We start from the raw sequence: 13,273 nt of genomic DNA, 5'->3' as shown, positions 1-13,273 counted from the left end.
CAGGTTTTTCAGGAACGTGCAAACCCAGGCTCTCCAGAAGAACCTGAAATCGGGCTTTGCAGCAGTGGCGAGTAATCTGGGTGTGCAGCCCGGCACATGGAAGGGACCCGCTTTTGGGAAAGTACAGCCCTGTAAAAACAGTTCCCCTGAAGGTGTTTTCAAATGAGCACTGAGAGAGAAAACAGGCAAGTGTTGCTCATCGCTCAAAATGTCTTGGCTGATGTGTTTGCAAAGGATGGCTCGTTAGTCTCTTATTTATTCAGAGCATACATGTTGCAACTGCAAGGCTTCAAGGGAAGAGAATATTCCCCCAGGATCTTTCACCTCCTTGACTTTCATAGAAGCTTTTGTTTAATGCTCTAAAGGCAAAGTAGTTTTTTATTATATACTTTGTATACTGTGTTTTCTGGAACCTTGCAGGGCTTTAAAAATTTGTAACAAAAAAAGGAGTACATGCCTTCACCTATCTATTTCAGCGTGTTACCACACAGGAATGAAATCCATTGGCACTGTTAAAAGAGACAAAACCGTTCCCGTTAATGTTCCCTGTATTTATGAGTTACTCTGCGTTTTGAATTGTGTACAGTCCTGAACATCCTTTCGCCACTGCGCACTCTAAAATTTAACGTACCTGTCCAGAATTCCCTCCATTCCCATCTTTGTCATGCGTTTGACACAACGGTGTTTCCCCGAGAGCTCTCTTTGTTTCCTCTGCCAGGCAATCTCTGCTACAGCATCCAAAAACTAGTTTAGAAACCTTTAAAAAAAGCCCAAAACTTACAGTTGCAGTTGAATACGTTAGCTTAGTGTTTCCAAAGATACCTAGTGGATTTGAATACACAGATCTAATGAATTTTAATGGGAATAAGCTTTGAATTATGTAAAATATAGTGAGATGTTAATCTTGAACGAAACTAAAATAATTTAAGTAACATTTTAATACACAGTTTATCTAACATAGATAATTTATATGAGTTTCTTTCAAGCCTACGTCTGTTCTGGTAAGCGGTACTTTTGCCAAAAAGCTTTTCTTTTTCATACAAGATCATGGGGTTTCTGAATTATGCTCCGAGAAAGTTACCTAAAGCTGCCTTTAAATTTGCACAGCCCTGTTGTTTGGAGGTTGAGAACTTGATTTGTAAATAGAAGGTGCAGCCTGCCTCTTTAACGGGCCTTTTGCTCATCCATGAAAATGTATGTAGTATGATAGTCTTGAAAGAATTTAATTCAGAGGCTGATACGTGCTAGATAGCACTTATTGAAAGCACAAAGCTGCATTATTTATAGATATTATATTTGCATAATACATGAAAGGAGGAAAAAAAATATTTTTTTCCCTTTTCATTCTGAGGGGAGTGCTCAAAGTCAGGCTGTTCACCGTAAAGTGAATTAGTGACCTGTGCTGGAGGAGGTGGCTCCGTTCGGAGAGCGCGGAGGGGTGAATAGTGCAGGGCAGCCTGAGGTTTAGTGCTTAGTGAAATTGCTCGCTCATTACTCACACTATTTTATGAAAATGTTTTCTAAGGCTAGCATCAGCATTTTCAATCTATGTAACCTATGGGGGGAATTACAAAACCTCTGTGTTCGGTTGTGTAACAGGACTAGATTTCTGGATTGTTGCAATATGTGCACACCAATGGTGTTACTATTAATTTTCTGAATCAAATCCTGTGTGAGGAGCCAGATGGCTTGGGAGCATCTTGTCATCCCAACCATTGCAAACACATCTAGCTATAAAAAAAAGAAGATTGAACTGTGATTTCACAGATTTTTCATTAGTTAATCTGGGATAGAGAGGCTTCAAAGATACCATCAGTTAATTCTCTCAGCACTTGTGGAAATTTCTGGCACATTGTGCTAAAGCTGGTTTGAAATCCAAGCTGAGAATCAGTGCCTTAAAGAAGCTGATCTCCTCTATGTGCTGATATTAAAAAAAAAAAAAAAAAAAAGCAGAAATAAAACTCCCCTTGTGTGGAATTGGACTGAAGCTGATGTTTTATAAAATACTTTGAATACCTTCAATATTATCCAGAGTAGTCAGGGAAACTGTCAGGATCTGTAATTAGTTTTGTTCCAAATGCTTCTAGAAAGTGTTTGCTAAATACAATTTTTTCTCTAAATACACAAATAATAAAAGAAAGGATTCTATTTTTTTTTTTTGGCTAGCTGTAATGCCACTTTCACCTTTGCAAACAGACCTACTAAATAATAATCAGTTGCAATCTGTGAATTTCCCTCCTCTTATCAATTATTAAGTATCATAAACCTTCTGTTTGGATAATCTTGGCACCACTTTAAGCGTTAACAGTAAATTTATTTTTAATTAAATCTGTGCATTGAGAATAAAATGAGGCTCTTCTGCATACTAAACAGAACACATATGCCACCTCTACTTATTATCAAAAAATCTGATAATGCTTATGAAAGTTATAAAGGCTAGAGTTCGTTGTCTGTGTCCCATTTAACTTCAGCAGTATTAGTTAATGAGATAACACCCCGAGTGAGTTACTGCTGGTTCTTCAGAAGCATTTCCCAAGAGCATTCCCCTCTTACAGGGTACTTTTTTTAAAAATAGTTCAAAACAGCCTTGTTCCTGCCCAGAGACAGGTGACGGGGAAGCACGGGTGTGTGTCAAGGGCTGGGTGCGTTTCCAGAGTGACGCTTTGGGCTACAGGGAAAGCGGTTTTCCTTGTCAGGCACATAGATCTGAAAGTTTAAAGTTATTAGCGTTGTAGGTTGCTGTGGATTATTTTTTTTTAATTATTATTATTTAGATGATTATTTCAAGGGCTTTAGTGAAAACTCATCAGCTTGCCGTTCCATGGGAGGAAAACCAGGTCTGTAAAAATAGTTCAGGAATGTTTTGAGAGTTCGGTTCTGGAAACTTTCTGCTAACTAGCATGAGATGTGGCCGAATGAAAACGCCTGTTCACGTGTGGTTTTGTGAACCTTTTTGCTATGAAGAGCAGTATCTGAAATCACCGAGCCCTTCTGCTGGGGGCAGGAAGCCTCCCGCCAGTGCTGTGAATCTCATCATTTATTTTTTCTAAGCGCCCCTTGCAGCTCGGGGCTGTGTGACATTAGCCCGAAGGGAAACACCGGTGGGGCGGCTTGCACTGGGCAGCCATTGTCTTATCTGTCCCAGCAAGAACACGTGAAGCTGTTTGCATAGCGTGCTAACTCTGTCAGGGTCAGTTCCAGCCTGTGGCCGCTAAAAATGAAAAACATGCTCCAACCGGGACGAGAGCAGGGTCAACAGCTGGCAAAGGATATGGCAATCATTTATATAAATATGCTTTCTCAAGCCCGCAAAAACAAAAAACCCAAACCCAACAGCTGGGAAGGGTTGGAAGTAGCCCCAAGGCTGGTTAGTTCCCTTCCAGATGGGGAGGTTAGACCGGGGCTAGCCAGGCTGCTCCACATAGACTTCCGATTCGCATTAGGAATAAAAAGAGTGGAGGAAAGGAAAAAGGAAGAAAAGCTACAAGCATGACTGCTCTGTTTTTCACCTAACTTAATCAAATAAGTGAAGAGTTTCCGAGACGGAAGGCTTGCATTTATTGGTATTCACGCTTGGTTTTCTGTGTTTATCACGGTGTCTGATACACTCCTTAAACTGTTTAAGAGAGAAGCATATATGTTATATAGAATAGTTTATATGTAATGTCATGCTCATTTGTAGACAGATTGAAGAATCATGTGAAGATTTATGCTTCGTTCATGTCTTCTGAGTATTTGTACAGTCAGATCCAAAGGAAGACGAGACAAAGAAGTTTGCTGGCCTTGCCTCTGAGTGGCAGATATGGTTTATTCCTGTAATTTGCTCTTACCCGTAACTGTGCTTTTAGCTTGTTTTTATCTGTCAAGTCAAAGAAGAAACCCAACCATAACAACTAGGTATCATGATGCAGAAAACTTTGGGTGAAAAAAATCTTAAATGCATCTGGTTTGCCCCTTGGAGTTCACGAAGACAGATTTCGGTTTCACGGTGCAGCGATATGTGATGCAGCAATTCCAAGTCATCACACAAATGCAGAGATCAGTGTAGGTGGACATTACATCAATTGAGCAAATACAGACCTTTACGTTCTGCAGCTTTCATCCAAACACAATTACAAGAACATTTTTCAGGACTGATTTACTAACGCTATCTTTCGCTGTTGAAGCAAAGCTCCTATAAAAGAGAATTTATACAGAAGGCAGAAGAGGTTAGATTTCTCGTTACCGCAGTCAGTGCTGTATCTGTGCTTTAGCAAGAACTCTAACCTGTAAATTACTGAGGGCATCGCTCCTACCATGTGCTTTGTGCATGACTCTACCACGTGCTGTTCTGTGATGCTAATTGTGCACCATCCCTCTAATCAGTGCTGGGTAACAGATAAGGAAGTCGTAGATCACCCAGGCCTGGTTCCAAAGTTGTCCATAAAGCTGGAAGTTCACTAGAAATTCAGAGGCTGCTTTCATAAGAAAAGATCACAGTTGTTTCTTTTTCACATGAGAAATGGATTTCACATAAGAACTGAAGAAGCTGAATTTTCAGTTATTTACCATCTCTTGAATAGTAATGAATTTGTTCTTTTATTCAAAAGAACACACATCTTCTTTCTTTTAGTATTTGTAATGTGAAACATGAGACTTTCTGTCATAGGTTGAAAGTCTGTCAAACTAAAATGAAAACACAGAAGTCAGGCCCTTTATTTGCACTTTTCTGTGCTCTGTACTTTAAAGTTTTCTTCAGCAGTTTACAAGACTGGTACTTTTCTGCAGTGACTGCCGTGGTAATTTTCTATTTTACTTTATGATGGCATCTTCTGCAGATATTAAAAAAGGAAGAAAATCAGAAACCCAAACGCTGCAGCAGCTGAGCTCTTTCTGTGGCCAAAAGCAGCAGGTACATTAGAAACACTCTAGCACATCTGCAGTGGGAAACGCTAAATCTCAACCTTGAGCTGGAGCAACAAGGCAAGCAGATACTTAGGTAGCCATGACATATTCTTTCCTTCAACATCATTGCCATCCACACGGTAATGTCAGAGGGTTCCTTTCACAGTTGCTTTGTCGTGTTTAGTGATGATTAATTTTACATTATGACTTTGCTTCGTGCCATCTTGACCAGTGGTGTCAATTCTTTGATGATCATGAAGTCATTACTTGAGCATCCAAGTTGCAAACTGGGATTTCAGTACTACTTCGTATGTGAGGAGAGGATTTCTGGCCTTTGTGCTGCACGTGCAGATGCAGAACATCCCACATGTATGGCTAAAGCTGCATATTTTGCATTTACAGTTTGTCATACACATACCCACACCTGTCCGTATTTGGAAAATGAATTGTGGTCATACAAATTCATTTTCTGGTTCCACAAGTAGCTCTTTGCAGAGAGGCTAAAGGGGTTTCTGGACAGCTTGGCAGCACTACAGCTCTTGTAAGTATGGAATCACAACTGTGGTGCAGAGGAGAGAATGTTTTTCAACTGCTGAACATTCAGTCAAAGGTACTTATGGTTGGAAAAAAAGAAGTGAAATTCATGTTAGCTGTGCGTGTATTGTATGTATATATTCATGTATGCGATATTAATCTTCTGTGTTTGATCTTATCTCTCCGTCTTGGAAAAGACCAGTAAAACAAGGTAATTTAAAACTACCTGAACACATCCTTCCACCTTACTGTTAGCCCCTGAAGTCGTAACCTCCTGACCTCAGAGGTTATGGGTCTAGTGCTTTTTTATCCTCCCTGATTTCTCAGTATCTGCCCGCTTCCTCCCGACATCGGAGCCTTGTTATATAAGGAAATTGGAAACACGGACCGGGCTGTCCAGGGCCAGCAACCTCCGCCGGAGATAAGGGCCCCGCGCTGGTGCGGGAGGAGTGCTGATTTGAACCGGCGTGCACTGAGGGTATGGGAGCAAGCTGGAGTGTCTCTGCAGTGCCCAGTTAGGAGTACGTTTGCTGAAGAAATGAATCTGCCTTTTTACCCTGATATAGTCATTTGACTTTTTTCTAATGAAAACTATACCTTGAATCTTTTACAGCTTAAAAGAATAGATGTAAAAATCAGAACACTTAAGAGAGGTTCTAGTGCCATAAAGGATTAGCAGGAGGATTAATAGAAGTATTAATAAACTGCTTGATTTGTTTGTAGTTGCTAGCTTCAGACTTCAGATTTTTTTTCTCTGTAGCTCTTTCTGAAGTCTGCTTATGAAGACCAAATATTGGGGATAATATTAGAGGGGGATGTCTGAGCAAAATGTCTGAACTCGATGGAAAAATTCAGCTTTGGATGGAGAAAGAGAACACGGTAATGCCAAAGCCAAGCAGAGTCACTTCTAAAGATTGTTCCTAGACTTCTGCCTTGACAGAGTTAATTTCCTGAAGTGCCTACCTGTTTAGCTTCTGTGAAACTAAACTCAGAACGGGATCTGGGTAGTCTAAATAGTGCAAGAAGTTTAAAGCAATAGGTCTTTTAACTTGATACACCACCATCATCCTAAGGCGGCATGTGTTGCATTGAAACCCAAAAGTAGTCATTAAGACATCTGCTTTAAAGGATATCTGTGTTTACAAAATAACAATTCAGGTATGCTTGTGTAATTTTTGTCATCTATAAAGCTTAGTATGTTTAAGACAAATGCTGTTTGAGTATGTCAGTATTGCTGCTGGAGACCCTCACAAATAACAATGATTAGAACAATTACGATAAAACTAAGTTTTGTAAATCTGTTTCTTCACGGTGTTTGGAAGAAGCAGAAAGCCAGGTGAGAGAAAATTTGAAGTATGTCAAGTACTATAATGTGAAGTAACTGGTAGGAAGTGTCTGAGACTGGTAACATCCATGCTCAAATAATTCCATGTCCAGAATCCAGGTCAAATAAACTTCTCTTCCAGGGCACACAGTCTACCTTACAAAAGCTAAAAATGTATGTTTGTTTTTCACTGTGACAAATCTGGTGCTTAGAGGAATAAGCAGGCAAATGTTACTGGAGGCCAATCGAAGGGAAGTGTGTAGCTGGGCTAAGAACGTGAGCTTTCCATGCCGTAATCTGCAGCTCCTCAACAAAGAAAAGCCACCATCTGTAACAGCAGGGCATCATGTCAATTGCTGAACTCCGTCCACTTCTTTTGAAGCATATTGCAGGAGAGTTTTATCTTCATTGATAACAAATAAACAAATTCCTATTCCTGCGGACTAAGATGGGGTGGGTTGGAACCGGTCCCTAAGTATCTCGGTGACAGTAGAGGCACGAGTGTCTCTGGTGCAGAAATGGAAGGGCGGGCTCTGCTTTTGCATTAAGCAAGAAGGTAGCAAAATAATACTAGGTAGCAAGAACTTTCCTTAGAAATTTTAGTAATTAAATAGTAAACATACTGTCTGTTAATTAATATCTCTGCTGCTTGGAGAACAATTCTGAAGCGCATAAGGTGGATTGAGGGAGGTAAATTTTAACTTATGTACCGGCAGTTTAAAACACATTGTTGATTTAATCTCATTGAACTGCTCGGCAAAGCACAACTGATCCATATTACTGAGTAGAACTTGAACAGGAAAGACCAAAGAAAAAGAAAAAACTGAAAAATAAACTGTATGGTAGCAGGCATGCTGAAAGCTTCATGTAATGAGCAAAGAAGAAGAATTCATGAAATGAAACAGTAATTCCTTTCCAGAAGATTAACCAAATGGAAATGTTCAACACACAGGACTGGTTAATTAATAGTCAGGGGCATCATTTCACTGTAGCATTTTCGGTTTAAGCAGGATCTCTTAAAACAGAGATACGTAAAATGATTGAAGTTGCAGTACTATAGTTTAATTATTTTAAGTCACTTTCAGATTTACATACTACTAAACTAACCCTCTTGTCTTAGTGTTTCTCAGTGACTTGCCTTTAGGATAAATTTCCTTTTCCTCCTGTTACACCGATTGGTAGAGTTCTTGTTAAATGATGATAACCATTAAGAAACTCCTGTCTCCATAAAATATAGCATCAGAAGTGTTAGTGCCTTGCCACGTATGTATACGTACAGTTGGTCTGAATTTTTGTTACTTGGTGTGAACTTACTTGATCCATACAAAGTCCCCTATAAATGGAGCTATACTCATTAATTACTCTTTAGTGCTTTTCTGTATGAATTTCTACCACAAATACTTTTCCTTAGTAGTCATCTTTGGTTTTGAAGTGGCAAACCCAAGTGAAAATAGTAACTTAAATGTAGCTTGAAGTCCTTTCCTTCCTGCCTTTTCCTAGAAACACAGTTTGAGAGCGCCCGCCTGCACCGGAGCTGGCAGAGCGGTGGCTGCGCTGATGGAGCCCTGCGCTTGCCGGTGCCTGCGGCACCTCTTGGAGCAGGGCCAAGCACTAGAACCGCATGGAAAAGCGGCGTTTCATTTGCCAAGCTTAAATCTTCTGCTGGGTTACCAGCCCCTCAAAACACACACACAAAAATCTCTTTAGGTAGAAGGGTTTGCTTTGGCCGGTGATGAGGAGAGCCGGTTGAAAAATTTTAACCACGTTTTGACTTTGTCCAAGACATGTAGGGTTTGGACTTGGGAGTTGTTTTAACTTAAACTTTTGCTTTATAATGAAAGCAGCAGAGCTAGGCCAAGAGAAAGGTTTCCTAGTACCAAGCAAAATAGTTTAAAAGAAAAAACTGCCTCGCTCAAATTGAATATATCTTTATTCATGTTTTTTTTCTCCAATACGAAGCAAAACATTTAACTTTGGTATTAAACTTCAGTGGCTTGATGTCATGCTGTGGTTCTTACCTGCATTTAACAGGCACTGATCAAATTATTTCTTACTTAATCTTTTGCCTACCAGCTGTGCTCATACTAACTAATGTCACCGTTCTGCCACCTAAAGGAAGGAGGAGTGCCCCATGGGTCCTTCCCCAAAAAGCAAAACCTGGTTTCATTTTTCTTTTTCTCCTTTAATTCTTGATTGCATTGTCCCATGACGTAGAGAACCGGGGAGCAGGACGCTTCCAAACCTCATCACCTGTGATTTAACCTCCAACATTTTAATAGAGATGTAACATAAAGTAATTGGGAAGGATTTTTTTTTTATTTTTTTTTAAATCATGGTTGTACAGCATATAGGCCCCAGTCCAGCAAAGCACTTAGGTACATGCTTAACTTCAAACATGCGAGGAGCTGAAGTCAAGTATGTGCTTAAGTGCTTCCTTTACTGTATGCTGCCTGCCAGTGACACACTGCAGGGTGTTTGGTTTCTACAGTAGCAGGTGAGTCTTTTTATAAATCTCTCCATATTATGAAGTGATTTCATGACAACTTTTCAACTTGAAATAATCATTCCTGGGTGTTTTTGGCGTCAGATGAATTAAACTCCCTGTATTCATACATGGGTTTGTAGCGTCTGTATTTGAAAATGTATAATTTCACCTTCTGGCTGTGCCAGTTCGCAGAGAGGCCAGATTGTTGGGGATTTTTTTTCTGCGTGTGAATTCAGAGCAGCAGCAAGAACTTAAAACTCCATCCACAAGATAAAAAGGTCAGTCGGTACCAATCTGTAGGGAAATTGTTCAGGCTGCAGAGAATTCCTTGATGCTCTAACAACTTATGTTCTGTTTAGTAAAACAAAACCAGGTATTGAGATTGTATGACAGATGAGTGTGTCAGTCCTGGCTGACCTCATCAATTTGAAATCCTGTATTTTCCTGTTTTTAAAGAAATAGATATTAAAAAAAAAAAAAAAGACAAACTGAAATTTGGATGTGAAGAAGAATAAAGGAGAGACAAGCCCGTGTGTGTACGCCCTTTCACAGCTGGGGTTTTGGCAAAGTGTCATTCCTGCTGTTAAACATGGTGACCTTGCTGCCTATGATTTACTAACTGTTTTACAAATATTTCCTCACTCTGTGAGGTTTGATATGTTCTCCATCCTCAACAGCTCAACAGAGTCACTCAGCCACTGAGCCAAACCTGCCTTTGTTTACAGCTTTTCCGGAAATTTTCACAGAGAAAAAAACTTTCTCCTTTTCCAATGTTTTATTTTTAAGTCAACACTTTCTGTGGTTTATTTGTGCAAAGCAACATTTGGGTACAAGGTATTGCACCGTATCCAAGTGGGAATTGCTGCCTTTCTAAAAATAAATTGGGGGTCATGTGAACCAGTGCAGAAAAATCTGAAGATACCAAATATTACAGGACCTTTACATTTGGTGGTTCTTTTTTCCATAATATTCTGGGCCTGGATTTTTCTGAACTTTTTTTTTCCCACATTAGTTTCTATAATAGAACATAACGTAAAATGATGAAACACAGGAAGGAATCTTCTTTTAAACAAAATTATCAGTGTTAAAAATAACAATCCTATTTTCCCTCAGTGTGCATTTTTTCTTGTAAAGGCTTTATTTAGTAGTCTTGCTCTTAGATATAGCCAGAGTGTCCAGTATTATTCAAGCGGCGTTTTATTTAGTTAGTTAAAACTTAATTTTCCTAAACGCTAATTTGCCTAGTGTGCCTTAAAGTCTTCATTTCATGTTTTGGGCAGGGAATTCAAAGATTGGGGTGCTTTGAGGAGGAACTTGGACAGCCGCATCTGCACTGTTTCAATGCAAAGAAACAAATTAAAATTAGAATGGGATGGGAATGTTTTTATTAAATGTTTTTGCAGCGGAGATATGTTTCATGGAAATATCCTTGTTTTGATGACAGCGTTTCTCAGGGTCAGGGTGGAATTTCTAGTGAAAAAAGAGAAGAGGAGAATAACCTGGGTTGCTTTGGCAAGGGCATGCGCGGCTGCTCCGCATCCAGGTAGCCAGTCACTCCCAGGAATGGGCATTTCTTCCCATTCTCTCTTCCCTTTCAACTCGTACATTTGTTTCCACTGAAAACGCTGCTGGTTTTAGCAGCAGGCGAGACATACTGTGAAACAAAATACTGGCCTATGAAAAGTCCCTTTCGGTGTTCTTTATTCTGAAATACTGGTTCTCTCTGATATTTCAGAGTAAAGAAATAAAATTAGCTGGTTTACCAAACATTTTGTTGTAAATTTGCAGTTGATGGTACAGGAGGTAAAGAAATTTGTAGATCGTGTCTTCTGCTAGGTATACAGGTCCCTAAGGGCTGGGTATTCATTTTAAATATACATTCAAGTGAGAAACCTATACTTAGTTTTCAGTCCTGCTCAGTATATTCTTTAAGCTATATCCCACTGAATGTGTTTTCAGACCTATCTGAAATAGTAAATTTTTTCTTTGAATTTTACATCATTGAAGTAGATTGATGAAGTAAAATGTAAATGACCTACAAAGGCGTCAACGTTGAACTCCTGCAGAGCAGAAATGGATACTGTCAAAATACCTTCTCGATAATGTTTTGTGTTTATATACTGTGGCTATATTACATATATTGCATTTTTAATCCTGTGAAATACAAGTGAATTGTAATTCTAAATCTTCCTTTTAAATGCATTAGATTATTAATGCTGTTAAAGGAAATACCCACAAATGGAATTATTTCTGGAGGTTTTGTTTGCTTGCTTTAATCACTGAGAATCACTTATGCATTTGAAGTGCGTTTCTCTAACAGGGTACCAAGTCAAAATGACAGGCAGAACCTTCACCAAATGAAAACAACTTTTCTGTGTAGATGAAAAAGACTTTGCAAATATTTTGTGTCTAGTAATTGTAAGTAGTAATTCAATATTTGTTGTTTAATGGCGATGTTTTAATGAAAGCTGTAAGCCAATGTGCTTGGATACTGTATCTCTTCAGTTTCCATACATGCATGGGATGGAAAAAAGAAAACAGAGGCGGGGGAGTGGGTGGGGGGAAAAAAAAAAAAAAAAAGAAATCCTGATTGCATTAGAGTCCAGTAGCCGCAGCAGGGTGCAGGGCAGCCTGGTGTCCTGCATGGCACAGCCCTGCTCTGGAGAGCACCGCGGCCTGTTTTGGTTCTTCTGTAAAGCGGTAGTGTGACAGATTGAAGAATAAGTGCCTGTTATGCGGCAGAACGTGTTCAGGAAAGTGGTTAAAAGGGAGTGGAAGTGGAAAATGGGTCTTGAGATTGGCTGCCTGAGGACTAGGAACTGCGGCGCCGTGTTCAGCACATGATCCGGAATGTTGCTTGTGACTTCGGGGGGTCGTGGTGAGGTCCGCCGCTTGAGAGAACAAGCCTTCACTCAAATTATTTGATAAAATGCTGGATAAATCTCTTGGTTTGCGCCTGTCCTCTAAGAAGGAGATATCGCTAAATTTCAATCCAGATTGTCATTTTCATTCTGGTTTTATTGCAGGTGTTCTGGTTATAACAGGGAGGACGTACTAATATATCCAGTGAATTATTATTTTTTCCCCCTCAGGATGTGTTGGGGTTTTATTTCTCTCTCTGAACCTACTTTTAAAATGCTCTTGTGCAGTTTGGAGGTTGCGTGACCTCATGCCAGGAAAAGCAGAGTGGCCGAAATGGCACAAGAGCATGGCAGATCGTGCCAGACATGCCTTGTCTGTATATTGAGCTAAACCTGTAGCACTGGTGATGTTCATCATCCCAGAAATCAAGAGAATGCCACAAGCAATGTGTGTGGCCGTATTTTTGGTAGGGGAAAGAAGCTGCTGATTAATGTCTTCTTACAAAGCAGCTGTCCGCAAATCAAGAAACCAGGTGCGAGTCCTGACCGTAGGTGTGTTTCAGAGGCAGTTGTGGATTAATCCTGCCTAATGGGAGAGAGGCGCAGAAAGGAGAAAGGGAAAATTATAGGCTTGCTTGTCCCTCGCTGTTGAAAACACAGCAGCCCTTGAAAGGCCTGGCTGCGGGCTTGAGTCAGCTCACCAATGCTCTCAGCGTGCTTGTGGTTCGAGTATGTGATATAAGTAGCGTAGAGTGGTTTTGTTGCTATGGGAAAAGTGCTAAAAAAGGCTGTATCTCTTGTAGAGCTCAGATCCTTTGGGTATTTAATCTACAATTTCTGCTAAGGACACTCAGAATTATACCTCTGATTCTAAATTGCTTAAATGTTGAAACATATGGTCTTGTGTGCTGTTCACTAGGAAACAACTGTCTGTATCCAAGCTGCCAAATTCACATAAACTCCGACTGTCAAAATGGGGAATCTGTAGCAGCTCAGCAGAACTTTAAAAAGTGGTTTTACTAAAAAGCAAACCTGACGTATAGAAAAATGCTAATTAAACTAGGGCCATATATCAGTAACAGATAATTAAATGTTAATAGCTGAGAAGTTTTTCAATTAAAAATGAACTGTTTGTGTCCTCTTGATTTCTTCTGGGGGCCAGGTTCGTGTAGCTGTCATTTGTTG

At 39.8% G+C, this 13,273-nt stretch overlaps 1 protein-coding gene across 12 annotated transcripts in view; it reads left to right on the top strand.

Annotated features, from left to right (window-relative positions):
- The window catches only part of BCAS3 (BCAS3 microtubule associated cell migration factor), a 369,789-nt gene that overhangs the window by 229,825 nt on the left and 126,691 nt on the right, over positions 1 to 13,273 (top strand). The window contains exon 24 of one of the 12 annotated variants that reach the window (XM_080382864.1): positions 4 to 11,765. The exons of the other annotated variants lie outside the window; for them this stretch is intronic. Within the exon in view, the coding sequence (XP_080238990.1) occupies positions 4 to 47 (44 nt within the window). The 3' untranslated portion in view covers positions 48 to 11,765. Of the gene's footprint in view, positions 1 to 3; positions 11,766 to 13,273 lie in introns of those variants that run through there. 12 annotated transcript variants of the gene reach the window in all.

This window comes from Falco punctatus, assembly GCF_963210335.1.
Source record: "Falco punctatus genome assembly, chromosome: 1".
Lineage (NCBI taxonomy): Eukaryota > Metazoa > Chordata > Aves > Falconiformes > Falconidae > Falco > Falco punctatus.
The sequence above is the reverse complement of the archived record's forward strand: the minus strand, read 5'-3'. Positions and strand labels throughout refer to the sequence as shown.